The sequence below is a fragment of the Callithrix jacchus genome, chromosome 15, assembly GCF_049354715.1.
Source record: "Callithrix jacchus isolate 240 chromosome 15, calJac240_pri, whole genome shotgun sequence".
Taxonomy (NCBI): Eukaryota; Metazoa; Chordata; class Mammalia; order Primates; family Cebidae; genus Callithrix; species Callithrix jacchus.
Window position 1 is genome coordinate 70,731,093 of NC_133516.1, and position 27,650 is coordinate 70,758,742.

The 27,650-nt window shown below is 53.6% G+C and overlaps 1 protein-coding gene across 2 annotated transcripts in view; it reads left to right on the forward strand.

The window, feature by feature from the left end:
• The window catches only part of FBLN2 (fibulin 2), a 91,857-nt gene extending 71,291 nt beyond the window's left edge, over nucleotides 1-20,566 (forward strand). Inside the window, exons 6-18 of one of the 2 annotated variants that reach the window (XM_035273727.3) lie at nucleotides 1,332-1,541; nucleotides 2,157-2,270; nucleotides 2,972-3,073; nucleotides 5,034-5,174; nucleotides 9,549-9,683; nucleotides 10,901-11,038; nucleotides 11,944-12,087; nucleotides 12,224-12,352; nucleotides 12,897-13,022; nucleotides 13,722-13,838; nucleotides 14,346-14,474; nucleotides 18,623-18,746; nucleotides 19,723-20,566. In XM_035273727.3, the coding sequence (XP_035129618.2) occupies nucleotides 1,332-1,541; nucleotides 2,157-2,270; nucleotides 2,972-3,073; nucleotides 5,034-5,174; nucleotides 9,549-9,683; nucleotides 10,901-11,038; nucleotides 11,944-12,087; nucleotides 12,224-12,352; nucleotides 12,897-13,022; nucleotides 13,722-13,838; nucleotides 14,346-14,474; nucleotides 18,623-18,746; nucleotides 19,723-20,080 (1,967 nt within the window). In that variant the 3' untranslated portion in view covers nucleotides 20,081-20,566. The remainder of the gene's footprint in view (nucleotides 1-1,331; nucleotides 1,542-2,156; nucleotides 2,271-2,971; nucleotides 3,074-5,033; nucleotides 5,175-9,548; nucleotides 9,684-10,900; nucleotides 11,039-11,943; nucleotides 12,088-12,223; nucleotides 12,353-12,896; nucleotides 13,023-13,721; nucleotides 13,839-14,345; nucleotides 14,475-18,622; nucleotides 18,747-19,722) is intronic. The other variant, XM_035273728.3, reaches the window with a different exon arrangement.
• The last annotated feature ends 7,084 nt before the right edge of the window (nucleotides 20,567-27,650 follow it).

Below are 27,650 nucleotides of genomic sequence, written 5' to 3' on the forward strand. Positions count from 1 at the left end.
AGAGCTGTGATCAAAGAGCTTCCCAAGACAGCTTAGCCCCAGGAACCTCTTCTCCCACTCTCACCTGCTCCCCAGGGCAGCCCTGGGAGATGGGTTTATCTCAGAATCCAGAGACACAGAGAGGCCTAGTGCTGCCCAAGGTGACCCACCTAGGGAAGGCCCAGGTCAGTGGTCACATCTGAGCCAATGGAGCCCAGATTTGGAGCCCTTTCTGTTGCTAAGGAAGGTCCTCCCTGATGTCACTGAGGTCAGGGGTCTGAATCCATTATAACACTTTAGTGAGAGCTTCCTTGTGGGTCTGACCCTGTCCTATTGTAGGGGACTCAGTGATGAAGACTTGGGCCTGGCTCTGATGAGTTCATTCTTACTGCAGAGGTCCGTTCATTCATTTGCTCATCCATCCATCCATCCATTCATCCATCCATCCATCCATCCAGCCATCCGTCCATCCGTCCATCTGTCCATCCGTCCATCCATCCACCCATCCATCTGTCCATGCACCCACCCATCCATCCATCAGTCCATCTATCTACCTACCAATCCATCTATCCATGGTTCATCTGTCTGTCCTATCCATCCATCTACCTATTCACTCATCCACCCATTCATCTACCCATCCATCCATTCAGTCTCACACCCATTCATACATCTACTCACATATCCATCCACCTACCCATCCTTTCATCCACCTATCCACCCTTCCATCTACCCTACCACCCACCCATCCACTCACCCATCCATCTGTTTATCCACTCACTTATCCATCTACCCATCTATCTGTCTGTCCACCCACCCACCGATCCATCCATTCAGCCACACACTTCTTCATCCATCCACCCATGTATCCATCTACCATCCATCCTTCTACCCACCCATCCACCTATCTATCCATCCTCCATTCATCCATCCATCCACTCACCATCCATCCTCCCACCCATCCATTCACCCATCCACCCATTCACCCACCCACCCACCACTCATTCATTCACCCACCCACCCACCCATCCCCCCATCCTATCCATCCACTCATCCTATTTATCTACCCACCCATTCATTCACCCACCCACCCATCTACCCATCCATCTATCTACCCATCTACTCACCCACTCTTCCATCCACACCTATCCATCTATCTACTCACCCACCCACCTATCTACCCATCCATCTATCCATCTGCCTACCCACCCACCCATCCTGCTTCATCCATCCTTGCTGTCTGCTGGGGACACAAAGGTCCTGATGAGGACCTGCACTAGTTTCCTGAAGCCGGTGGTCTCAGACACCTTCTCTGACAAAGCTGGCTCTGTCTTCAGCTCTAACCCCTGTCCTAGTTTCAGAGGCAGAGATGGCAGGCCGAGAGGCCCTGTCGCTGGGCACAGAGGCTGAGCTCCCCAACAGCCTGCCGGGTGATGACCAGGATGAGTGCCTTCTCCTCCCAGGAGAGCTGTGCCAGCACCTCTGCATCAATACTGTGGGCTCTTACCACTGTGCCTGCTTTCCTGGCTTCTCACTGCAGGATGATGGCCGCACTTGCCGCCCAGGTAATGACTGTGATGGACAAGGCAGGGGCTGTGGGCAGGGCTGATCTTGCCAGGGGAGTGTGGCATTTCTGGGGTGCACACTGTGGGTTCCTTCACCTCCTGCTACTTACACGTTGGAACCCACAGGAGCCTGAGGCCCCCAGTGATGGGGAATTTGTGAGGCAGAGAAAATAGAAGCTTCCTTCCTGGAGCTCCATCTGCAGGGACCTGGTCCCAATTCCTGGTCCAATATTTGAGCTCAAGGACAGGCTCAGGCCACAGAGGCTCTCACCAAAACCCAGCTATCTCCCCGATGCTGGGCCCACGATGATCCAGAGGGATTTGCTCCCAGCCAGTGGCCAGAATTGATTTGTTTTTAATCTAGACACTCTTTTTCCTTTCTCCCCTCTCTTCTTCCTTGCCTCTTTTCATTCCACCCCCTGTACTCCCAGTAGCTGAGATTGATCTTGCCCAAGGTATATGCATACTCCAAACCTCAGTTTCCTTTCCTGTGAAATGGGGTGGGGGATCAAATGTCAGTGCCCTGCTTGAGAAGGGCAGGTGCCTAGAAGTGCCTGAGGCCTGTCTGAAGACCTGAGACCTCCCCCAAACCCCTCTCTGCTTTACCCATGACAGAGGGTCACCATCCACAGCCGGCAGCCCCACGGGAGCCTGCGCTGAAGTCAGAATTTTCCCAGGTGGCCCCTAACACCATTCCGCTGCCATTGCCACAGCCCAATACCTGCAAAGGTAAGCAGTGGGGGTGGTGTCTCCAGGACAGGGCCCAGGGCCCGGGGAGTGGGTCTGGGCTGCTTGCAGGTGGTGAGCTCTCTGTTGCTGGGTATGTACAAGACGGCCCTTCCAAGGTGGGTGCTTCTGTTTTGGGGATGATGGACTCACCTGGGGCTGAGTGAGGAGCTGAGAAAGTCACTGAGGAGTCACAGTGTGGGACAGCCTGGGGCCTGGTGTATGACCCCAAACAAGCCAATTAACTGCTTTTTGTCTCCATTCTTGTAGTTGAGGTAGTTGGTTCCTGGTTTGCTGAGCTGTCGTGGAGCCTGCATTCAGTGATGCCTAGAAAGTCCTTTTCTTTGTTGTTCTTATTCTCTCCTTCTCCTTTTATTCCTGCCTCCTTCCTTTCTCTTCCTTCTTCTCTCTTCTCCTCCATCTCCTCACTATGATTGCTGTCATTCAAGGCATGGGCTGGGATCTGAGTGGTGGGGGAGGCAGACCCAGGACATTGTACCCGACACCAGCCAGTGTTGGAGCAGACTTAATGGATGAACCTGTGAAAAGAACCAGGAGTGGGGTTCCTTGTCTCCCAGCCTCTCTGCCTCCCAGGACCCTTGTTTCTGTGTCTCACTAGTAGGTTAGAGACAGGGATGGGGAATGAGCCATTGTGGGCCAAGGCCAGGCCTGATGGTCTCTGATTTCTTCATGGTTTCCTTCAGACAATGGACCCTGCAAGCAGGTGTGCAGCAGCGTTGGGGGCTCAGCCATGTGCTCCTGTTTTCCTGGCTATGCCATCATGGCGGATGGCGTGTCCTGTGAAGGTGAGTGCCTTGGGGCGCCCTCCTACCTGTGCAAACCTGAGTTGGCCTGTGATGGGGACCTCCAGATGGGGGTGGCTGGGACCTAAAACTTGCTGAGTTTGTGGGGGAAAGGTCTTGGTTGCTATGATGAGCACCCCCAGTGGAGCAGGTTAAATAGTCACTCCCTCTCACATGGCTGTGTGGTGTTACATGCACTCTAGGGCTGCCCGAAACTCGGCTGCAGAGGGACAGGGCCCGGGCTCCTCCTATGGTGTTGCTCCGTGTTTCCTGGAGTGGTGCTTCTCCTGCTGAGTGTGCACCTGAGTCCCTAGAGGCCTGGGTAAAACAGGTGGTCCTGAGATTCTGCCGAATCCCCAGAGATCGAATCAATAGTCTGAGTGGGTAGGCCTGAGAATTTGTGCTTCTAACGAGGTGATGTGGATGCTGCTGGTCCATGGACACCACCTCCACTCACCTTGCCCTTGAGGGTTGCCCTGGTCTGTGTGGCCATGTTCAGGCCTGGGTGGAGTAGGGGAAGGGGGAGTGATGCCAGTTGTTTTAAGGGCAGACAGAAGTGTCTCCAGTGATGAGTGTGAGGGAGGCTGGACAGCAGGGATCCCTGGCTGAATCTGTTCCCAAATGAAGGACATTGGCAATGATTAGCTGTCCAGGGAGCCAAGTCCTTCCACCCCCATGGCTCCGCCTAGGTCTGGGTCTTGTCTCTGTGGGGCCTCTGTGGGCCAGGACCCCCCCCCCCCCACTGTATAATGAGGCCATTGGATCCAAGACTTGCTGGATTGGTTCCCACAGTGAGTGGCATCTGAAGAGCCAAGGTGAGAGGTCTCAAGACTCCACCTCCTGCCTGGGGCAGGACAGAAATGGAGCATGCAGAGCCTAGGAAGAACGGCAGTTCAGGCTCAGGAGATGAGACCCTGGCGGGTGTCTGGGGAGAACAGAGTGAAATCTGCCTGGGTAAATACCCATATCCCTGCCAGAAGCTGAAAGCCTGTGTCTACCCCCAGCTGAGACTGTGTTCTGATGTGGACAGATACCATCCTACAGGCCAAGAGAGGACAATAGATTTGCCTAGGGTATATGATGTGGCAGTGACCGGTAGGCCTTCCTCTATGATGCTGGGGGCAGCTCTCAGGTCCAGGTGGAGCTGGGTTCTCTGGCCCCGCCCCCCATCTCCCAGGGCCCTGAAAATGTAAGCACTGCATCTCTCCTGGGGCGGGTCTCCTTTGGGCCTAGTCCCATGAGGCCTCTCTGCCTGTGCTGCCCGTGCAGCCTGGCCTGTGTCTGCATCCTCAGACCCCCCTCCCTCCTCTGGGGGCCCTTGCAGTGAAAGCCGGGTTCCAGGCTGCAGGTCGTGATAGGCATTCCTAGGGGCACCTGCCCTGCAGAGGAGCACTGCTCGACTGCTGCATTGGAAATAATCAAGTGAGTTCCAAACATGATGAGCACAAGAATGCTTAAAACCCTTCCAGATTCCAGGTTTCTCTGGAAACTTTGTGAAATCTGTATGCAAGGGGCTCACAGCCCTGTCCCCTTTGGGACAGAGCAAAGACACTCAGTGTCCTGGAGCCCTTTTGGGCTCTTCTCTGGTTTATGTGGCTGGCCTGGTCCCCTAAGTATTGGACTTTGCAAGCTGTCTGTGGTATGGTTCCTTCGGTGGCTGTGGATGTGGAAAGTGTCAAGTGTGCACGGGAGGCAGCCTCTGGGCCTGTCCCCACTGTGACTGTGGGCAGCTGCCCCACCCTCTCTGAGTCTCACCTTCACCTCGCCATTGTCGTTACTGAAGCAGTGGGTCCCAGTGCTGTACACTCAGACTTGGGCCCAAGGCCCAGCTACACACAGATGGGGAGACCCCAGGCAGGCCCCACCCCTCACTGGGTCTCCTTCTCCTTCTGTCACTGGGTGCTCCATGGCAGGCCATGCCCCTCTAACAGTACTTCTGTTTTCCTCCTGCGGCTGCCACTAGACCAAGACGAGTGCCTGATGGGTGCTCACGATTGTAGCCGGCGACAGTTCTGTGTGAACACCCTGGGATCCTTCTACTGTGTCAACCACACAGTGATCTGTGCCGAGGGCTATATCCTCAGTGCACACAGGAAGTGCGTGGGTAAGCCAGGGCCCCGCCTACCGCCTGCCATCTCAGCTCTCTGCTCTGCTCCAAGCCAATCCTGTCACACTGCGGCCACGTGCCAAAGGGCCTGCCCTTTGCATGTGAGCTCTCAGCACAGCCGGCACCCCCGTGTTCCATGTCGTGCCCTTGTGTCCTGGCGTCCTGTCCCGCTTGGCTGCCAGCTCTACCCGGAGGCTGCTTTCCCCAGGGACGTGTCTATGTGTCAGGGAACTGGATGTGTGGCCTAGTGGGTCGTGGACCCCACCTGGGCTACAGGGAAATGGGGGCGGAGTCAGACATGCTGGGAGTAGGATAGCGTGTATGGGGTCTGGAGGGTGGGAGGCCTGGGCTCCAAGCAGGACCCCCAGAAGCTCCGTGGCTGTGGATGAATGACTTGCCTTCTCCTAGCTGTAGTTTTCTCATCTGTAACACGGAGGCTGTTGCTCCTCCCTTGACAATTGTGTGACGTGTGTGCACAGTCATAGCACAGAGCCCGGGCACTGTGAGCATGCTACATCAGCTGTGTGCCTTCCCGAGGATGCCCCTCAGAGGCTGGTGGATGGAGGCTGGGATCCAGCAGAGCCTGCCTCGCACACCAGCTTGATATTCTCTTGCTATGTGACCTTGAGCAGTGGAGCTCTCCTCTCTGAACCTCCCTTTCCTCCTCTCTGACCGTGGGGCCAGAGGACGGGGTGAGGGCTCACGCCTGGCACTTGTGCTGCACATTGCCTGGGTCAGTTATTGGTGACGTCTCTTCTTTCCCCTCTCTTAGGCTGCCCATGGGCCAGGGGCTGGGACTCCAGGAGTGCTCTGTGCATACATGTCTGCAGCCTCCAATGTTTTCATAGAGGACCGTAAGCCCTTGTCCTCCTCCAGTTCGTGGTCCCAAATGGTGATAGACCCAAAGTAGCTGGGACTCAGGGCAGACTATGGTAAATGCCATCACAGACACACGCAGAGGGCAAGTTCATTCCGGCTGGTGGTAGCGGGATAGCATTTGGAAATTAGGAAGAGCATGTGGGTAGAAGGAACAGCTTGAAAAAAGGTATGGAAGTAGGACCAGAACATAGTGTGTGCAGGCCTGTGACCACAGCCCCCTTTGTCTTCTCTGTGCTCTATGTCCAGCCCGGACATGTCCCCTTCCTTCCTCACCTTTCACCGCTGGGCACATGGGCCCATGGTGCTGGGCTGAATGCCTGCTGCAGACATGTTTGCCCCAGGCCTCCAGCCGTCGGCACAACATGTGCTCCTGACCCTGCTTGCCAGCAGCTGGCCAGCTCTTCCTGTCTGGGTTGGGTCTGTGTGTGTACGTCTGGGAAGGCAGATCCCACGAGTGCCCTTGAGCACCCCTCCCGAGATGCCCTGCTCTCTCACTGTGCCTGAGTATGCAGGTTCCTCTGGTTGCTTGGAGATAAGACCTCACGCTAAAAGGGATCCCCAGGCACCTGCAAAGTGGGTTCTGGGAGTAAAAGAGCAAGGGCACATTCCATTCAGCAAAATTTATGAGCTCACATGCATTCCTTTATTTCTTTCCCTCCTCGTTCATCCTGTACAAACGCGTCAGCGCACCTCCTGTCATCCTTCCATGCCCCCCACACATGTTCATCCTGTCGTGTTAGCACCTGCTGCGCATGCTTTCCGTCATTTGTATGTCCACAGGGCACTCCTGCAGTTTATTTGTTTGCTCTGCACTTGCTTATTAACCCAGGCAGGTGAGATGGGAGGCTCATGCTAGGATCAAGAGTGTGGCCTCCACAGCCAGCCTGCCTGTCTGTGCTCAGATCCTGACTCTTTGGATTTCTAATTATAGACCTTAAATGAGTTGGTTAACCTCTCTGAGCCTCATTTTCCTTAACTGGGAATGAGGTAACAGCACCCACCTCAAGGAGTCATTGTGGGGATTAAATGAACAAGTTCATTTAAAGAACTTGCTAGTTCTGTGACCTCATTGTTACGATTCAACCGATGTGTTATACTGAGGCAACCTGCGGAGGTAGTAAGCTCTCCGTCATTGGGGGTATGCAAATCAAAGTGGGACAGTATTGGGTTTGAGTTCTGCCAGAGACTCCCCTGTGCCTACCATTTATCTTTTGTGGGCTGTAGACTGTCTTGGGCACAGGGAGAAGTGCTTCAGGTGGGCTGGGCTGTCAGGAGGTGTGAGGGAGGCAGCCCCCAGCTCTGAGCCTCCCATGAAGTGGTGCTGCAGCAGTGCCTGAATGATGGGGCAAGGGCACAGCTCGGGGCCAGGCACTCTGGCTTTGGTTCTTGATCCTGCCACATGGCTGTCCGTGTGACTGGTCCAGTCACAGCACTACTGGGAGGCTGATTTCCTCATCTGTGAAATGGGGCTTGCAGAACCACGTCCTCTAAACCACCTGACCCTGATGAGCCTCCAATCATGGTGCTACTATTATTTATTGCCTTAATTCCTCCAGGCTGTGGGAGACTCCCTGGACTATGGGCATTTCTGGGGTCCTGGGAACTGTCTCCCTCTGTTAGTCCAGCCTATAAATCAAGTCTTTATCTTGAGTAGCCAAGCCTTTCTTGGAAACTGCTGGCCCAGAACTGCTGGCCCATTCCCAGCCACCCCTGGGTCTGCTTGGCCTGGACACTATTTGGTTCACCTGTGAGTTTGGGAGGGTCTCTTTCTCCAGGGCTCCACCTCTCCACCTGGTCCCCTAGTCGTCCTTGTAGACTCAACTCGAATGTCACCACTCCTGAGAAGTGAATCTGATGGTCCAGAACCACAGCAGGCAATTGTCTGGCTGGAGCCTTCAAGCCTCCACCTGCCTGTCCTTGAGGGCCAGAACTGGGGCCGACACACCCACTCGGTCACAGGAGCGTAGCACAGATTTAAAGTGTGTAGAATGGATGGATAAGCAGAGGAATGGTGCACCTGACTGCCGCTGCAAGGAAGTCAGGAGTCAGGAACTGGGTCAGCTCTCCATGCCGGTTTAGCTCTGGCCCCAGGGTGGTTTCTGAGTTGGTAGCCTCTGTGGCTCTGGGGGGGATTTCAGAGCTGGTGGCCTCTGTGGCCCCAGGGACAGTCTCTGAGTTGGTGGCCTCTGTGGCCCCGGGGGGGTGGTTTCTGAGTTGGTGGCCTCTGTGGCCCCAGGGGTGGTTTCTGAGTTGGTGGCCTCTGTGGCCCTGGGACAGTTTCTGAGTTGGTGGCCTCTGTGGCCCCAGGGGTGGCTTCTGAGTTGGTAGCCTCTGTGGTTCCCCACCTCCCTTATGCATCCTCTCTCTCCTTTATTGGCGTCTCCTCTCTCCAGCTGCTTATCCCTGGAATCTCCCAGGAGTTGGTCCTTGGCCTCCTCTCATTGTGGCCTCTTCTCCTGGGTCGCCTCAGCCATCTGACCATTCTCAAGTTACTCTTCTCACTCAGACCCCTTGTGTGAACTCAGAGGCGTGTCCTTGGCTGCCTCTTCACCCTCAAACTCTCATGGCCAGCAGGGCTCCCACCTTCTCCCACAGCCTGCACCTCACAGATGCCCTCACTGCCACTTGTTCAGCTGCTTGGCCAGAAGCTCTGTGGGCCTCTGGGCCCCTCTTCCTGCCTCATCTTCATCTCATCTGTCAATGGGTCCTGTTGGTTCCAGCTTCACAATACTTCCAGAATCCAACCGCTTCTCCCGCCCCATAGAAAGTAGTCTGAGCCACTGAATCTTCTGCCTGGATCCTCACCCCTATTATCCATCCCCTGCCAGAGATCCCTGCTCCAAATGAGTCAGACCACTCCCTCCTCTGCTTGGAACTCTCTGTGGCTCCCACCCTTCCTCCTGCTCACCCTCTTTCTCCTTTCTCTCCCCTGCAGCACATGCCACTCCTGGCGGGCCCTTGAACCTGCCCGGCTGGGTTCCTTCTCAGGGGCCTTCACTTCCCTGACCCCTCTGCCTGGACTGTCTGCACGACCCAGTATGTCAGCTTGTCACATCTTTGCTCAAATGTCTTCTTTCCTGAGAATCTATCCCTGACCCATCACCCCCAGCGCCCCCCACTGTACCTGGGCACTCCCTGCTCTGTTTTGTCCACAGCACTGAGCACCACCTCCATTTATGTTTGTTTATGTATTTATTGTGTCTCCTCCTCTTGTGTGTCTGCCCCACAAGGGCAGAGATTTCTGTTTGTCTTGGTCACTGATGTACACCAAGTGCCAAGAATGGTGCTTGGTGCATAGCAGGTGCTCAATAAATCTTTGTTGAATGAACGGATGTTTGGGTGCCGAGACATCAGCCACATCTCTGGATGGTGAGCACCTTGAGGGCAGGGCCTGGTGCTGCCTCCCTCCTGGTGGCCCAAGGTCTGCTGGCTGCACTCAGCCACTGTTCTGGGGGCTCCCTACAGCCTCTGACGGTCTCGCTCTCCCTGCAGACATCAACGAGTGCGTGACGGACCTGCACACGTGCAGCCGGGGTGAGCATTGTGTGAACACACTGGGCTCCTTCCACTGCTACAAGGCACTCACCTGTGAGCCAGGCTATGCCCTCGAGGATGGCGTGTGCGAAGGTGAGAAGGGCCCAAAAGGACCAGCTGGAGGCCTTACCCCTCCCTGGCTCCACCCAGTCCAGCTCTGGCCATTCTCAGGCCTGGCCATGCCCTTCCCCATCCCCTCCCTTCTAGCAAGCTCCCTTTAGTTGAGTTTCCTGCTGGTGGGAAGACCCCATGATGGTGGTATTTGGGGCGGAGGTGGGAGGCTGAGGCTGGGTGAGGGCAGGCTAGGTCCACCCCGGCTTTGCTCCTGCCTGCTGGTGTCTGGGTGCCAGTTATTCTCATTGTGGGTTGGTTCCCCTGTTTGTATGTTGAGGTGGAGCGCACAGAGGGCTCACTCTGTCCCTTTCACTGGAAAATTCCAGCCTTCTAAGCAGAGGGAGGGGTTTCATCCAACCTTTTCAACAAGTACTTCCTAAGCTACTCTTCTGTGCCTGCGGGGTCCTGGGTACCAGGGATGCAGGGTGGGGTGCTATGGCCCTTCTCTGATCTTGTGGTGGGGTGCACACAGGCAAACAGAGATGGCAGAGTGACTGGGGGGCCCTGTAAATGATGGGTTCAAGGAGGCCCCTGGAGGTGATGTTGGAGTTGAGACCTGAATGAGAAGCTCCTGGGGAGGGTGTTCAGGCAGAGGGGATCGTGTGCTGAGGCCCGTAGGATGTGGGGAGGAAGCACTCTTGGCATGTTCCAGAAGCAGAAAGTCTCTGGGGCTGGAGTCTTCTTGCTACCTGTGCTACCTCCCTAAAGTGGGGACAAATGACCTTACCTTCGAGATTTAGGCACACGGTGGGGACATCCCCACTTCTTCCCCCTGCAAGTGTGGGGCAGCGGCTAACAGAGCAGGCTTGGAAGCCCATCACCCGAGTTCTGTCCTGGTTCAGTGCTCCCCAGTGGTGGAGCCTTGTTTATGCCTCAGCTTCCCTCTTTGTAAGATGGAGCACATCATGACATCTGTAAGATGGGTCGTGTGGGGATTAAGGAAATCATTCCATCTCAGTGTGCCCAGAACAGTGCCTGGGACCAAGGAGAAGTGCAGTAAACATGGCCACATCATTGTTACTCCTGCGACAAGGGCCATGCCAGCAACAGTGTGGCTCTGCCAGCTTCCCAGGGAACAGAAGATCTTTGTGGCCATCAGGGTCATGGTTCTGAGGGCGGGGATGTGTGGGCAGGGCTGCTCAGTGTAAAGGCAGGACCTGCCCCCCAGCCCTTGACACCTAGCCTCTCCTCTGCAGACGTGGATGAGTGTGCAATGGGCACGCACACCTGCCAGGCAGGCTTCTTGTGCCAGAACACCAAGGGCTCCTTCTACTGCCAGGCCCGGCAGCGCTGCATGGAGGGCTTCCTGCAGGACCCTGAAGGCAACTGTGTGGGTGAGCAGGGGCTGCAGGGCTGGGGGCCACCAGCGGGGGACTTTACCAGGGGCATTGTGGGGGCTTTGAGGGCATTAGAGACCAGTGAGTCCTGGCTTCTGCTCCATTCCTCTCCCAGCCTCCTTGTTCCTCCCTGTGAATGGCATGTCAAGTGTCCAACCCTGGGGGCACCGCTACCCCCAAAATGCAGCTGCTTCCACTACCTTGAGCTGTCGGACCTTGGCTGAGTTACTATGCAGTGGCCTCCGTGAAGCTGTCTGTGGAGCTGGACTGGATGCGAATGAGTATCCATTTTTTTTAACCAGTCAGCAGTGGCTGTGTGATAGATCATGACCTGGCACATACATCTACACACATCCGGGAAGAACTGGAACACCAGCGTCTCCACAGTGCTGCGTGTGACACCCACTGAAATTCCCCATTGCCAGAGAATACCAGTGAGACCTCCTGGAATGATTCCATGCTGCACTGGAGGGTTGAGACTTACAGTTTTACAGATGCCAGTCTAGTCGTCCTCACGTGGGCCTGAGGTTCCACCTGCTTTGTGCCCCCATCAACTCCTTCCAAAAAGGGGTTTGCTAACTTAGTCTCTGCACCTCTAAAATGTCTGGTTAATGTGCTGTGCTTCCCCGGCCTGTGGTTGGTGTAGTTACCCTGGTACTGAGCCTCGATCCCATTCTGCCTCCAGCTGCTCTGTTGGGCAGATATGAAAGGGTGTAGGGCCAGCCAGTAGGTGCTTGGGTTCTGGGAGGTGGGGCACAGGGGTGGGACAGTCTGGCCCTGCAGCTCTGACCAAGGCTGGTCTGGAGCCTAGGACCAACCCCCTCCCAGTATGGCTCTGGGAGGGGATGGGGCTTGGGAGGGTACCACGCCAGGCTCTCTGTCACCCTCACCTGCCTCTGCAGACATCAACGAGTGCACATCATTGCCTGAGGCCTGTCGGTCAGGCTTCAGCTGCATCAACACAGTGGGCTCCTACACTTGCCAGAGGAACCCACTGGTCTGCAGGCGCGGCTACCATGCCAGTGAAGATGGTGCCAAGTGTGTGGGTAAGGCCCGCCCCTCCACCCTGCCAGCCAGCCTGCCCCTCCGCCCTGCCAGCCAGCGCGGCTTGCCCGCTTCCCTACCCGTGGGAGGTGTGTGTGGAGGGAGCCCCAGGCCTCAGGGTGCCCTGCTCATCCACAGACGTGAACGAGTGTGAGACGGGTGTGCACCGCTGTGGTGAGGACCAGGTGTGCCACAACCTCCCTGGTTCCTACCGCTGTGACTGCAAAGCCGGCTTTCAGCGGGATGCCTTCGGCCGGGCCTGCATTGGTAGGTAGGGCTGGTGGCCAGGACTCCTGGGGAACACTTGGCTGGGCCCATGCCCTCTTTGCACTTCACCTCTCCATGCCCAGCACACCCCATGCCTGAGTGGGACCCACCTGATGAAGCCCCCAAGGCTGCCTTCCAGCTGGCTTCATCCTCCTGCTGGGCCTTGGCGACTGCTTGGAGTCTGCCCAAGCAGGCTCCCCCAGGTGGTGACTTCCCGACCTTCTTGGTCCCTGCTGTCTCATCCTTGTGGCTCTGCCCCTCTTGCTCTGGTCTTTCCTGCTTCCCTCAGTCTCTGTCACCATCTCTTCTTGTCGCTTGCTATGCCTGTGTCTGTCCCTCTGGCTTCTGCCTCTCACCTTCCTCCAACACCCTTGCTGTGTCCCCACCACCTGGTCTCTTTGCCTTTCTGTCCTTGCCTCTCCCTGTCTTTCCTTCTGTGTCCTTCTCCCACCCAGTCCCCTCTTCAACCCCAGGTGACCCCTGGGGGTGGAGGGAGCTGGCTTCCAGGCCACCCACCCTGTGCCTGCTGCCTGCCCTCCCGTAGACGTGAACGAGTGCTGGACCTCGCCGGGCCGCCTGTGCCAACACACGTGTGAGAACACACGCGGCTCTTACCGCTGTTCCTGCGCCTCTGGCTTCCTGCTGGCGGCCGATGGCAAGCATTGTGAAGGTACGCTGGCCCTAATCTCTGACCCTGACCCTGGCCTCCGACCCCACGCCACCTGGTGTCCACAATGGACAGAGCCACCTTGGAAAGCCCAGAGCCTCCTGACCCTTCAACCTCACACCTTTACCCACACTGGCCCCTCCCTCCTCCTCCATCTGGCCAGTCCCTCTAAGGCCTCCACTCTCACCCTCCTCCTGTTGTTTTCTGCCCTGAATTCCCCCGATGAGGTCCTGAGGCCCCAACTTCCTCAGTCCAGAGGGGCTGGGTCTCTGTGTCATCTGTACCCCCCAAGTGGGGTATCCGAGGCATGAACAGGTGGGTTCATGTACCCACCTGTGTGGGATGCACCTGTGGCTGAGGGAGGGGCTGTCACATTATTCCCACATGTTTTCATGGTGCTGTTGCCCCAAGCTCAGTGGGGCCTGGGGTCTTGGCCCATTTACCTGGCACAGTCTTTTCCAGCCCCTCCCCAGGCTGGAGGCACTTTCCTCACTTTCTCCTGGTGAGATGAGTTGGCTGAGACCCCTGGGAGACCATGCATCCCTTCCCAGTTACTGGGTCTGGCAGGAGAGCTGGCCTTCGCATGGGCCAGCCCCATTTCAGACCTGGGAGCATGGCAGGCCTGGCTGTCAGGAGGCATCTGGATGCACTCTCCAAGGTGGATCTGGGCCCTGCCATGACTGCCCGCTGGTGTCCCTGCAGACGTGAATGAGTGTGAGGCCCACCGTTGCAGCCAGGAGTGTGCCAACATCTACGGCTCCTACCAGTGCTACTGCCGCCAGGGCTACCAGCTGGCTGAGGACGGGCATACCTGCACAGGTACCTCTCCTCTGCCCAAGGGTCCCTTCCAGAGAGACTCCTTCCCCTTGTGCCAGGCTCCCTGAGAGTCCTTCCTGAGCCATGGACACAGAACGGTTTTAGCATCAGATCTGAATTCAAGCCCAGCCCTGCAGTTTCCTGGCTGTGTGACCTTGGGCAAATTGCCTCTCCACTCTGACCTCAGGCTCCTCCTCTGTAAAATGGGAATAACAGTTCTGACTTCAGGGGGATGAAGAACTAAGTTGACATAGGTGCCCATGACTGGCATCTGATTGTCCCTTCTGCTGGTGGCAGCAATCAGGGAGCAGCCCTAGGGTGTAAGCATTGGAGTGGGATCCTGTTTTGCTCTGTGGCCTTGGGCAAGTCTCTTCTACTCTCTCAGTCCCCTTGTCCTCATTTTAGAAATGGCCTCTAAGCTCTGTGACTGTGACAGGGACAGGCTGACTGTCAGTGGCTGGGCCCTGTGGGTGGATGGGGTTCACGGGGGGCCAAACCTCTCTCTGACAGACATCGACGAGTGTGCTCAAGGTGCCAGCATCCTCTGCACCTTCCGCTGTCTCAATGTGCCAGGGAGCTACCAGTGTGCATGTCCTGAGCAGGGCTACGCCATGACGGCCAACGGGAGGTCCTGCAAGGGTGAGCAAGTCCCCCCGCCCCTGCCTCCACCAGGGCCCCTGGCAGGCTCTAAGCAGACCCAGAAAAGCACACACGGCTTACATGCACTTGGAGCCCCCACACCCAGTACAGAAATTCAGGATGGCCACTGCCTCCAATGGCCATTTTAATTGAGGTTGTGCCTGGGATGAAGAAGCTGACAGTCTTGCTGCTGCTCAGTCCAGCTTAGAATCTTCTAGGCTTGGGCTCTGCGACCCTGCCCTGAGAGTGGAACAGGGATACTATGGGGTGATTCTAAGGAGGCAGGAGGCCTATCCAGTGAGAAGGCTGCAGAAGAGCTGCAGGGAACCCAGGCAGTGTCCCGAGTCTCTGCAGTGTTATGCGGGCACAAGGGGATCAGGCAGGTCTGTGGACCCAGAGGGTAGGGTGGGATCCCTGGAGTAGGGCAGGGGGTCACAGGGAGGCTGATCCCAGCCCTTGTGCCGAAAGGTGTCCTCCTCGTCAGAGCTCTGTAGATCTGGGAGGGGCTACACTATAGGAGGGTCTCCCACTCTCCTGCCATTGAGGATGTACAAGGGCTGGCCAGTCACCTATCTGAATTTGCAAGAGAGGGGACTGTGTCCCTGAATAGAGACCATGTTCTGCGGTATTTAATGTTCCTCCTCCTCTAGAGAGTAGTAATTATAAGTTCAGTGCCATTTGCCACCAGATTCTGGGCCTGGTAAGTCACCAGGGCAAGGTGAGGGGCCACGATGCAGAAGGGGCCCTTGCCTCGGGAGAACCAACCCCTAAGCCCCTCAGCCCCTGGGTCCCTTGGCCCCTCCGCCTTCAGCCTCTTGGCCCCTCAGTCCCTCAGTCCCTGGGCGCTGCAGAGCTCAGACCACCTGCCCTCCTCCTGGCTTCAGTGGCCAGGTCTTTCCCACACATGGAGCTGAGAACCTGGAATTCCCTGGGGTACAGCCTTCGGGGTGTGACCAGGGGCCCGGCCCAGCCCTGGGTATCTTCTTGGCTCAAAAAGGCAGGTCCTGGTGTTCTGGGGACCAGGGGTCAGAGTTAGCACCCAGAAGGGTTTGGAGTTAGCCCAGCATGGTGCAGGCTGGTGGTTGGTCCCTGTCAGTGAATCCTGAGATCAAGTCAGTGGACTTTAGCCAGCTGTCTGCGTTCTCCTTTCTATTAACATAGAACAGAAAGCAGCATCGGGCAGGGTAGAGTGGCGCAGCATGGGGCAGGTACCCCTAGGTTCTAGCCCTTATGTGTGTACCTAGTCCCAGTGCTCAAGGAGTCCTTACTGTGGGTGGATATAAACATATTAGAGTCATAAGTTAAATCAGAAGACTGTGAGAAGACCCGACTTCTCTGACTGGGAGGCCTGCTGGGCCCACAGAAGCTGGCCTGTCTTGTGGGCTGCAAAGCCCTCTGCTATTTAATTAAAAAAAAAATTAATATGGACTCTGTAAGGATTGGAATCAATATGGAAAATGTAAGGATTATACTCACCATGTGCTTAGCTTGGCAGGAAATACGACTTCATCCTTCTGGATTGTGATTTCACACGTGACACCAAGGCCCTGTTCCTCCTGGTGCCAGAACACAAATGTGGCCACTCAAGAAGGCCCTGTCACACCCTGCAGTGACATTAGCTCTTGGAGGAGTTTCAGGATGCCAACCTGTCTACACTGAGGACAGACTCTCCCTGGCTTTTTATTTTCTAACCCACACCAGGCACCTGGGGACACCTTGATGCCCACATGTGCCTGGCTGGCCACTAGAGAGGGCTCCCTGGGATGGCGTATGCCCATGATGGGTGTACCTGCGCCCCAGTGCTTCTCTCTTGACCGGGCTTGCCCCCGACCCTGTCTCTGCATCCTCTTCTTGGAGTGGCTGCCCCTCTGCCCCCATAGCTTGCTCTGTGTTGAAGAACTGGTGAGGCTAGGTCCCTTCTGCAAGTCACCGCTGCACCACCAGCCTGCACCAGGAGGTTGGGGCAAGGTAGAGCCCCACATCCGAACATCTGCTGCCCTCACTTCCTCTCCAGACCTTCCTTCTGGAAGAGCCTTCTGACTCATATGGTGGGCGAGGGCACAGCGGGGGCTGCCGGCTCCCCGGCCTCGTGCATTTCTCAGGTCACGCCACATAGCCACTCTGCAGCTGCTGACCTTCAGAGCTAAGAGGTCGTCCTGTTGCTCTGTTCTGGCTTGGGCCAGACCCCGAGGTCTCTCGGCTCAAATGGAGGTGGAGGCCGACCTTGGGGGAAAGAATATGATGGACAATGTCTCCATTAGCCTCCAGCCCCTCTCCAACAGTGGGGGGGAAAAAAAAGTCAGGAAAAGCCAAAGGAGGCCCTCTCCATGTGGAGTCCATTAGCGAATAATCAGCAGCCTGGGACCACCCAGTTGGGCTCTACCCTGCCTGGCCTCTTGAGATGTTTTCTCCCACTCACCTCTGCACCATCCATTTTACAGAGGGAGGGAAGCGAGGCCCAGAGAGGTAAACAGATGTGAGCTGACCCCCTGCAGGAGAGCCTGATGGCCAAAAGCCCAGAGTGGGTGGTGGGCCGGGGTAGTGAGTCCTGGCCTTGCCCTGGAAGGCGTGTGACCCGGGGCACATTCGTGGACACTGCACCTGCCTCATGGGGTTGGTGTCCGTGCAGAGTGCCTCAGGCATTGCAGGGATGTTAGGCGGTAAACTCTGGAGGCAGGCTGACTGTTGTTACTATTACTCTTATATTGTTGTTATTGTTAGGAGTCAGGTGGGCATCGTGATTGATCCCAGATTTTGGCATCAGGCACACCTGGCTTGCTGTCCTACTCACTGCTGTGTGACCCTGAGCAAGGCTTTGCCCCTCTCTGCACCTCTATGCTCTCCTCTGTCTGAGGAAGCCAGTGACCCTCACTGCACGGGGCTGGTGTGAGGACTGAGTGAGGAGAAATTTCTAAATGGTATCGATATGGAGGATTGGAAAACAAAAACTGAAGCCCTCCATGGTTGCCCTGGAAGACCCCTGCCTCCACCCCATGGGACTTCCCTGAGGCCTCCTGAGATGGCCCTCTCTGGGCTGAGCAGCTCATCCTCAAAGAAAGTTTCTCAAGAACCCATTTCTAAGACCTTTTGTCCTCTGGGATGTCTGTGGGTTACACACACATACACACACACACACACACACACAAACACACACACACTGGCTTCTCTGAGCTTTTGTGAACGTTAGCTATTCCTATGTCTGTTGATGTTTATATGTATGTGTTTCTTTGTCCCAGATGGGCCCTCTGTGTGTTTCTCTGCACCTGTGTGGGTGTGCATGTGCTTACATGTGTGCTGAGCCTTTGTGCCTGTTGGAGTTCCTTTTGAAGGTACAGGAAGCGTCAGCACATCTGTGGCTCACGGGGGACGTTCACTCATAGCTCTGTCTTTTGGTCTGTACTTGCAAGCGATGGGTCTTACACTTCTGTCCAGCAAGACGTATTGAGTGCTGCTCCATGCAGGCACTTCACTGGGTGCTGGGGACACTGTGGGAATAAGAAGAACAAATACCTCTGCCCTCCTGGACCCCAGGTTGAGTGGGGGACGGTGGAAACGTACAAAACATGCAGCCATGCAAAACAGCCTAGGTGTGCTGCAGAGCAGGACAAGCCACAGGAGGATAAAATGGGTGGGATGGAGGGTGAAGGAGGACCACTGTAGAGTCAGGGAGGCCATCCTGGAGGGGGTGACTCAAGGTCTGAGAGTTAAAAGATGAGAAGGAGCCAACAGTAGGAAAAGCTGGGGAAAGCATTCCAGCAGCAGCAAAGGCCCTGGGGTAGATTAAGGGTCAGGCTATTGGGGCAGCCCAAGGATGTCCAGCAGGACTGTGCCTCTGTGGAAGAGAAGGGGCTTAGAAAGGCCAGAGAGGCCTTGCCCTGTGTGGCTTGATGTCCAGGGGTGGGACTTAGGCTTTATTCTGGAGTATGAAAAGCCATTGGAGGATGTGACATGAGGTGATTGACACTTGAGAGCAAGGCCCCCTGTTGTGGGTGCTGAGCAAGTGAGATGGGGCATATGTGTTCAGGGAGGCACACGGGCTGTTCTCACAGGTCCAGCTGCCGTGGGGGCCCAGGCCTCATGCAGGCTGGGAGGGTCAGGCTGAGCCCCCCAGCTGTGGCGACTCTGCCACTGCCCCTCTTCTCCCTCAGACCTGGATGAGTGTGCACTGGGAACCCACAACTGTTCTGAGGCTGAGACCTGCCACAACATCCCGGGCAGCTTCCGCTGCCTGCGCTTCGATTGTCCTCCGAACTATGTCCGAGTCTCCAACACGTGAGTGCCGCCACCCTAGTCCCTGACCCAGGGAGCCTGCCCTGGTCCCACACTACCCAGGGGAGAGGCTGATGGCACCTGCCTTGACCACCTCCTTCTCTTCTCAGACCCTGACTGCTGGGTCTGTGGGATTGGTGACCAAAACAAATACACGTACCTTGTAGAGAGTTCAGGGTTGAGAGAAAGAAGGGGAAAGACACAGAAAACAGCAGCCGTCTTCCTCACACATGCATAGCAGTTGTTGCTGTGGGACCAGTTACCCCAACCAACACTGAGCACCGTAATACAACACATAATTTCTCTGTCACACAGTGTCTGAGGGCCAGGAGCCCAGGAGCGGTGTAGCTAGGTGGTCTGGCTCAGGGTCTCTGGGGCTGCCCACTGGGGCTGCAGGGTCCTGCCACCACTCATGGGGCTCTGGGCAGGAGGCCTCAGCTCCACACCGCATGAGCTTCTTCAGGAGGCTGCTTGTGACATGCCACTCCCCACCTCAGCATCAGGAGCATGAGTGATAGCCACTTAACCTCACTTAACCTCAGAACTGACAGGCTGCTACTCTGCCACCGGCCACATAGCCCGGACTTGGGAGGGACCCTGGGTGTACAGGGAAGAAGGGAGAAGGGAGGAGGAAGGAAAGAAGGAAAAGGAAGGAGAAAGAATGGGAGGATGACAGGAGGGAGGAAGAAAGGAGCATGGGGAAGGTAAGAGCTGCTAATGAGCCTGGCCGGTGCCATGCTAAGCTTTGTATGTATATCCTCACCCCATTCCAGTGAGCCCATGAAGCTTTTTTTATTAACCTCTTACAGGCAAGGAAACTGAGACCCAGGAGAAGTAAGGGGACTTACCTGAGACTTCCAGGCCACTAGAGGGAGAGCTGGCCCTTGATCCTGCTGCTGAGCTGTGCCATGTCTGTGTCCCTGTCTGGGGTGGGGGTGGATGGGTGAGCAGTGGGTGACCCAGCCCATCCTCCCTGCAGGAAGTGCGAGCGCACCACGTGCCATGACTTCATGGAATGCCGTAACTCGCCGGCGACCATCACACACTACCAGCTTGACTTCCAGACGAACCTCCTGGTGCCCACGCACATCTTCCGCATTGGCCCCGCGCCAGCCTTCACAGGGGACACCATCGCCCTGACCATCATTAAGGGCAACGAGGAGGGCTACTTTGGCACGCGAAGGCTCACCCCCTACACGGGCGTGGTCTACCTGCAGCGGGCGGTGCTGGAGCCCCGGGACTTTGCCCTGGACGTGGAGATGAAGCTCTGGCGGCAGGGCTCCGTCACCACCTTCCTGGCCAAGATGCACATCTTCTTCACCACCTTTGGGGTGTGAGGTGCCAGCATGGGCCACCTGTGGGGGCGGTGCAGCCCGGGGCTCACGCTGTGTGGGAGGGACTGGGTTACTATTGTGGTTTTTACTATAACTTTGTAAATTAACTTAATTTTGCTGACTTGATTCCTGTGGCCTTCTGGATGCCTCCTCCGCCCCACAGGAGGAAGTTCCACAGCAGGCGGTGCGTTCTCATGCAGGCACCAAGTGGAAGCTTGTGGGGTGGGCCACAGCAGTGGCGGGTGCCCTATGGGTGAGGCCGGGCAATGACCTGAGGACCGGAGACATGCAACCACGTTGGGGCTCTTGGACTCCCCTGGATGACCTGTCCCCAAAGTTGACATTCCATTTCATGTTCCACTGTGATTCTTTCCTTTTTTAAAAAATCATTTTAAAGTTTTTTGTTTAATTATAAAGTAGTATATGTACATTGTAAAAAAAAAAATGCTCAACTAGTATGAAAGGGTTATAAAGTAACAGAGGAAAACACCTCTTGGTCCCTTTACTTTGGCAAAGCGTTTTGAGTTTGACAGTGTCCTGTGGCCTGGCCAGCTGTAGTAGTGTCCTGTGGCCTGGCCAGCTTGTCCGTTCATTGATCAAGACCTTAATGTCCTTCTCCAGTAACAATCTCTGCACTGGGAGTTCACCTTGGGGTGAGAGCACACCAGTGTGAGCACACACTCCTCGGGCCCTTTATTCTGCTTTTACTGCTTCTGCTTTCCCTCCAACCTCCCACCTTCCTCAGACGGGGACCTTCCGCCTTCCTCAGACGGGGACCTCCGCCACTGGTCTGTCAGAACCTCTTTGCATCTCCAGGAAGCACATTCCTGCACAAACCATTTCCATTTTATTAAGAAACTCTGGGTCCGGGTGTGGTGGCTCACGCCTGTAACCAAGGTGGGTGGATCGCCTGAGCTCAGGCGTTTGAGACCTGGGCAACATGGCAAAACCCTGTTTCTACAAAAATACAAAAATTAGCCAGGCATGGTGGCCCATGGCTGTAGTCCCAGCTACTCAGGAGGCTGATATGGGAGGATGGCTTGAACCCAAGAAGTGGAGGTTGTAGTGAGCTGAGATGGTGCCACTCCATCTCAGAGGTGACAGAGCCAAACCTTGTCTCAAAAAGGAGACAAAACAAAAACCTCTGGGGGCTGCCCTCCCCATTAGAGGTTTGTTTTGACATTGTCCAGAACATGATGTGTATTTCAGATTTTGAGGTTCTTTTATAGCCACCTTCAGTGGTAAGTAGGGGTGGCCTCGAAGTCCAGTCATTGTCTCTCAGACAAAAACTTTCTAGGCCCAAATCCCTGTGGTCACCCCTGGGTGGCACTAACAGGCTTTCGCCATAAAGCCCTGTCTGTGTAAGGACTCTGGGGCTTTTAGGGATAGTTTTATGGGAGGGAGTTGCAATATTCCTGGACATGGAGTATGAACCCCCCAAAATCTGAATCAACTGACTAGATGCTGGTCCTGGATCACTTCTGCCTGAGGGGCAGGTTTACCTGCCTTCTATTTTGCAGCAATCGGTGGGAGAAGCATTCCCAGCCACACTGTCTCCATCCCCAGCATATGCTCGGGTAAAGCAGGTGCAGCCACTTCACAGAGAGTTTGTTCCAACATTCCAGGTTTCACCTAAGTATCCACCTTAATTCCATCAACCATCACATTTCTACATCCTCCCTTGAAGAGAACCTCCATTCGGACTCCACTGATGGGGTTTGGAATCACAGAGCAGAAGCTCCCATAGACAGAGTCTGTCCTCCTCCCCTCACTGTGGGCCTAGGGCTTTGGGTCCCCAGCTAGGTGGCGAGCCAAGGATCTCAGGCCTTTTCCTGGTTAGATTGTGAGACCACTGCCTCAGACAACTCAAGATCAGAATTCTCACTGTCATTTTAGGCCTTCCAGCTTTTAAAAATCCTCCAAACTAGAATGAATAACACAGATGTTTTAGGGTCTTTTCACATTGGGTGGCTGGCAGAGTCCTCCCACTTCTGTGAGTGGAGTTGGTTTGTCCCCGTCAATATCCACTTTATTCATTTTATTTCTTAACAACTGTTCAAAAGCTTCCGCTCTGCTGGGATGAGTCCCTTGACTCTCTCCTCGGTGCTACCCCTTTGTTCTGTCCATGCTCTCATGAAAAACCTTTGCTATCTGTTGTCTCCACACGCCTTTCCCTTTGTAGGAGGCTCTGAGGCCAGTAGCCATATTTTGGGCCAACTGATTGTATTGTGGCCCAGAATCTACCCCACACATTCCTTGGGTAGGGCCTCAGGCTAGAGGCTGTGGTCCAGGCTGACCAGAACCTTATGCCAGGGTCCCCTCCCGCACTCACCCTTACTTACCGTTTAACTGTTGCAAGTAACAATAACCAAGGGATTTTATATTTTCCTTTTTTGTTGTTTCTTTGCATTTCCTTATACTCTAGAGAGCCAACTGCTTAGGAGTCAGATCCATCATGTTGAAATTCCATTGGTAACTTTTACCTTAAAAAATTGATAGCACTGGTTCTACTGGCAAATGTATTAAAAAAAAAAAAAGACAAAAAATTGATTGCAACACAGCTACCACCAGGAATCAAAGTTCCCTCAGCCCCCACCCTTTTACCTCTGCTCTTCCCAAACTATATGTTCCAGTGAGTCAGGGTTAGTCTAGAAAGTCCCACTTCTGACACCAACTGTAAGGACTTCAGCAAATGATAGTTTAAGGAAGCTGTCCCCACCAGACTGCCCTCACTTCAGGCACCAGCTGAAAGTGTGGGTGTTTCCAGGATCACCCTCCCTTCAGACCAGTTGGCGACATATTCAGAGGTCCCCGTAACCATCCTAAGGTACAATAGTTCACTACGATGATGCAGAGAAGCGTACGGCACTTGGGAAAGTGCTATACTTACAACAATTTCATTCTAGTAAAAGAATCCAGATCCAAGCCAGCCAAGGGGAGAGGCACAGAGGGCAGAGTCCAGGAAGGGTCCAAATATGGGATTTCTGGTTGTCCCACATGGTGTGACCTCCTCCCAGACATGATGTATGACAATACACGAAGAGGATGACCAACCAAAGAAGTTTATTGGAGCCATTGATACCTGGAGTTTTGACTTGAGCTCATTGGTGGTTGGGGCACAGATATTCCCAGCACAAAGTGGCAGCAGAGTTGCTAAAGATGGCACCAGTGGTGGCCTGGGAACACGCACAGGGAATTCTGGTAGAAGGAACGCTGTGGCCGGAAATGCCAATGCAGGCATTGGAAAAATGTGAGGAAATGACGACTACAAAGTTGTGCTGCCCGGCAGAGGGATGAGAGAGTCTGAGCTGTGAGTAGGTTAGTGGCAAACAGGAGGCAGAAGGTCTAGAGCAGCTCACAAAGCAGCACTTGTCTCCTGAAGGGGAAGGGCAGGCAGAGCTAAGTGGCAGGCTGAAGACCTGTGAATTTTTTGTTGAATGTAATAGGAAAAGTCCAACCGAATGCAGTGAAAAGTGGGGAAGGGCACGCCAGTCCAAGGGAACAGTGTGTGCAAAGTTTCTGAAGTGGAGAAGCCTGATCTGCCTGGAAGGACTGGATGAGGAATGAGGGTGGAGAGGGTGTAGTGGGGCAGGGTCAGCAAGATACCATGAGCCTCCACTAGGGCTCTGAGCAAATCCCCAGGGCACTGGGAGCAGCTGAAGTAGGGGCAGCAGTGACAGCCTCCGACCTGCATTTCACCACACCCCTTTGGCTGTAGTCTGGAGAGCGGATTACAGGGGAGGCCCTGCTAGAGTTGATCCCTCGGGATATTGGGATGCTGTGGTGTGGGGTCCTGGGATGCCAGTCTTACCACTGGGGCTGTATCTCATGCCTGGGCCCGTCTCTTGTCCCAAGGACAAGCTGGTGGCTCATCTCAGACTATACAAGCCTGCTGGACCCATCTCAGCCAGAGCAGTGACTTTCACATCACTGTTCATTATCTCTGCCCTCCTGCAGGAGGAGGAGTGTGTGGAATGGAGCACAGCCTCACCCAGGCCCCAGACACACTCACATGTGTTAGTCCCAAATTGTCTGAGCAGCACCCAGTCCACCCACTGGCCTCCCCTGCCAGTGCCTCTCTGCTGCCTGTGGGTACTGTGCCTGGGTCAGCCTGCCTGTCCTCTCAGGGCATGGTCAGCATGGGACCAGCTAGACATGGGCATACCATGATGGACAGGTCTGTATGGTTGCCCCACTATCAGGACATGCTGAGGGCATGTGGGGAGTGCCGAGGGCCCCTGGCCTTCTTGTTGGGTTGGTTTTGGGGAGCTAGGGGGTGAGGGCTGGCAGCTACCCACACCACTGTCCCTGGGGGCTGTGTCAATATCCCCATCCCTGCCCCCCAGGCCTCCATCCTAACGTCTTCATTGTGTATTTCTGTGCTGAAAGTTGGTTTACAAAATGGGTACTGTGGTGTGGTGGGCAGGTGTTTTTTTTTAGACGGAGTTTCACTCTTGTTGCCCAGGCTGGAATGCAATGGCGTGATCTCAGCTCACCACAACCTACCCCTCCTGGGTTCAAGTGATTCTCCTGCCTCAGCCTCCCGAATAGCTGGGATTACAGGCATGCACCACCATGCCCAGCTAATTTTGTATTTTTAGTAGAGACGGGGTTTCTCCATGTTGGTCAGGCTGGTCTTGAACTCCCAATATCAGGTGATCTGCCCACCTTGGTATCCCAAAGTGCTGGGATTACAGGTGTGAGCCACCATGCCCAGCCTGGGCATGTATGTATTTTTTTTAAATAAAATTTTAGTTTTAGAATAGTGTTTGATTTCTAGAAAAGGTGTAAAGATAGTACAGAGAGCTCCTGAGGGTCCCCCATCTAATTCCCTCCACTGCTAACACCTTACATTACCATATGCCCACAGTGAGATGTGTATCAATCAATACTGATATATTCTTAACTAAAGTCCATACATTATTTAACTTTCCTTTGCTTTTATTTAATGTCCTTTTTTCTGTCCCAGGACCTCCTCTGGAATACACATTACGGTTTATTTTTTTATTGTATTTGGGCTCTGGGGTACATGTGCACGTCCTGCATCCGGACGATTGTTGCATAAGTGCATACATGCCATGGTGGTTTGCTCTCTCCATCTCTCTCCCTACCACCCTGTTGCCTACATCAGGCATTTCTCCCAGTGTTATCTCTCTCCCTCCTCCCTGCCCCACCCCTGCTGTTCCCCACTTCCCCTTCACCCCCACAACCTAGCCCTGTGAATGTTGATCCCTTCCCTGTGCCCATGTGTTCTCATTGTTCATCACCCGCCTATGAGTGAAACGATGCAGTGTTTGGTTTTCTGTTCTTGTGTCAGTTTGCTGAGAATGATGTTTCTAGGTTCATCCATGTCTCTACAAAGGACACGAACTCATTGTTTTTTTGGCTGCATAGTATTCCATGGTGTGTATGTGCCACATTTTTTTGTCCAGTCTATCATCAATGGGCATTTGGGTTGGTTCCAGGTCTTTGCTATCGTAAACAGTGCCACAATGAACATATGTATGCATGTGTCTTTATGACGAAACGATATATAATCCTTTGGATATATACCCAGTAATGGGATTGCTGGGTCAAATGGAATTTCTATTTCTAGGTCCTTGAGGAATTGCCACACTGTCTTCCACAATGGTTGAACTAATTTACACTCCCACCAGCAGTGTAAAAGTGTTCCTATTTCTTCGCATCCTCTCCAGCATCTGTTGTCTCCAGATTTTTTAGTGATCGCCATTCTAACTGGCGTGAAATAGTATCTCAATGTGGTTTTGATTTGCATTTCTCTAATGACCAGTGATGATGAGCATTTTTTCATGTGTTTGTCGGCCGCATATTTGTCTTCATTTGAAAAGTGTCTGTTCATATCCTTTGCCCAGTTTTGAATGGGTTGGTTTGTTTTTTTCCTGTAAATCTGCTTTCGTTCTTTGTAGATTGTGGATATTAGCCCTTTGTCTGACGGGTAGATTGTGAAAATTTTTTCCCATTCTGTTGGTTGCCGGTTCATTCTAATGAGTATTTCTTTTGCTGTGCAGATGCTCTGGAGTTTAATTAGATCCTATTTGTCCATTTTGGCTTTTGTTGCCATTGCTTCTGGTGTTTTAGTCATGAAGTCCTTGCCTATGTCTATGTCCTGAATGGTTTTGCCTAGGTTTTCTTCTAGGGTTTTTATGGTATTAATTTTTGTGTTTAAATCTGGAGTTAATTTTTGTGTAGGGTTTAAGGAAGGGGTCCAATTTCAGCTTCCTGCATATGGCTAGCCAGTTTTCCCAACACCATTTATTAAACAGGGAATCCTTTCCCCATGGCTTGTTTTTGTCAGGTTTGTCAAAGATCAGATGGTTATAGATCTGTTGTGTTGCTTCTAAGGCCTCTGTTCTGTTCCACTGGTCTGTATCTCTGTATTGGTACCAGTACCATGCTGTTTTGATTACTGTAGCCTTGTAGTATAGTTTGAAGTCAGGTAGCATGATGCCTCCCGTTTTGTTCTTTTTGCTTAGGATTGTCTCGGCTATGTGGGCTCTCTTTTGGTTCCATATGAAGTTTAAAGTGGTTTTTTCCAGTTCTGTGAAGAGGGTCATAGGTAGCTTGATGGGGATAGCATTAAATCTATAAATTACTTTGGGCAGTATGGCCATTTTCACAATATTGATTTTTCCTAACCATGAGCATGGAATGTTTTTCCATCTGTTTGTGTCCTCTCTTATTTCCTTGAGCAGTGGTTTCTAGTTCTCCATGAAGAGATCTTTTACCTCCTTTGTTAGTTGTATTCCTAGGTATTTTATTCTTTTTGTAGTAATTGTAAATGGGAGTTCGCTCATGACTTGGCTCTCTGTTTGTCTTATTGGTGTATAGGAATGCTTGTGATTTCTGCACATTGATTTCGTATCCTGAGACTTTGCCGAAGTAGCTTATTAGCTTAAAGAGGGCTGAGATGATGGGGTCTTCTAAATATACCATCATGTCATCTGCAAATAGGGACAATTTGACTTCTTCTTTTCCTAATTGAATGCCCTTTATTTCTTTTTCTTGCCTAATTTCTTTGGCTAGAACTTCCAATACTATATTGAATAGGAGTGATGATAGAGGGCATCCTTGTCTAGTGCCAGTTATTAAAGGGAATGCTTCCAGTTTTTGCCCATTTCAGTATGATATTGGCTGTAGGTTTGTTGTAAGTCACTTTTATTATTTTGAAATACATACCATTGATACCTAGTTTATTGAAAGTTTTTAGCATAAAGGGCTGTTGAATTTTGTCAAAGGCCTTCTCTGCATCTATTGAGATAATGTGGTAGATTACGTTTACAGATTGGTGTATGTTGAACCAGCCTTGCATCCTGGGATGAAACCTACTTGATCGTGATGGATAAGCTTTATGATGTGCTGTTGGTTTCAGTTTGCCAGTATTTATTGAAGATTTTTGCATCGATGTTCATCATGGATATTGGCCTGTAGTTTTCTTTTTAGTTGTGTCTCTGCCAGATCTTGGTATCAGGATGATGTCAGTCTCATAGAAAGAGTTAGGGAGGATTCCTTCTTTTTGTATTGTTTGAAATAGTTTCAACAGGAACAGTACCAG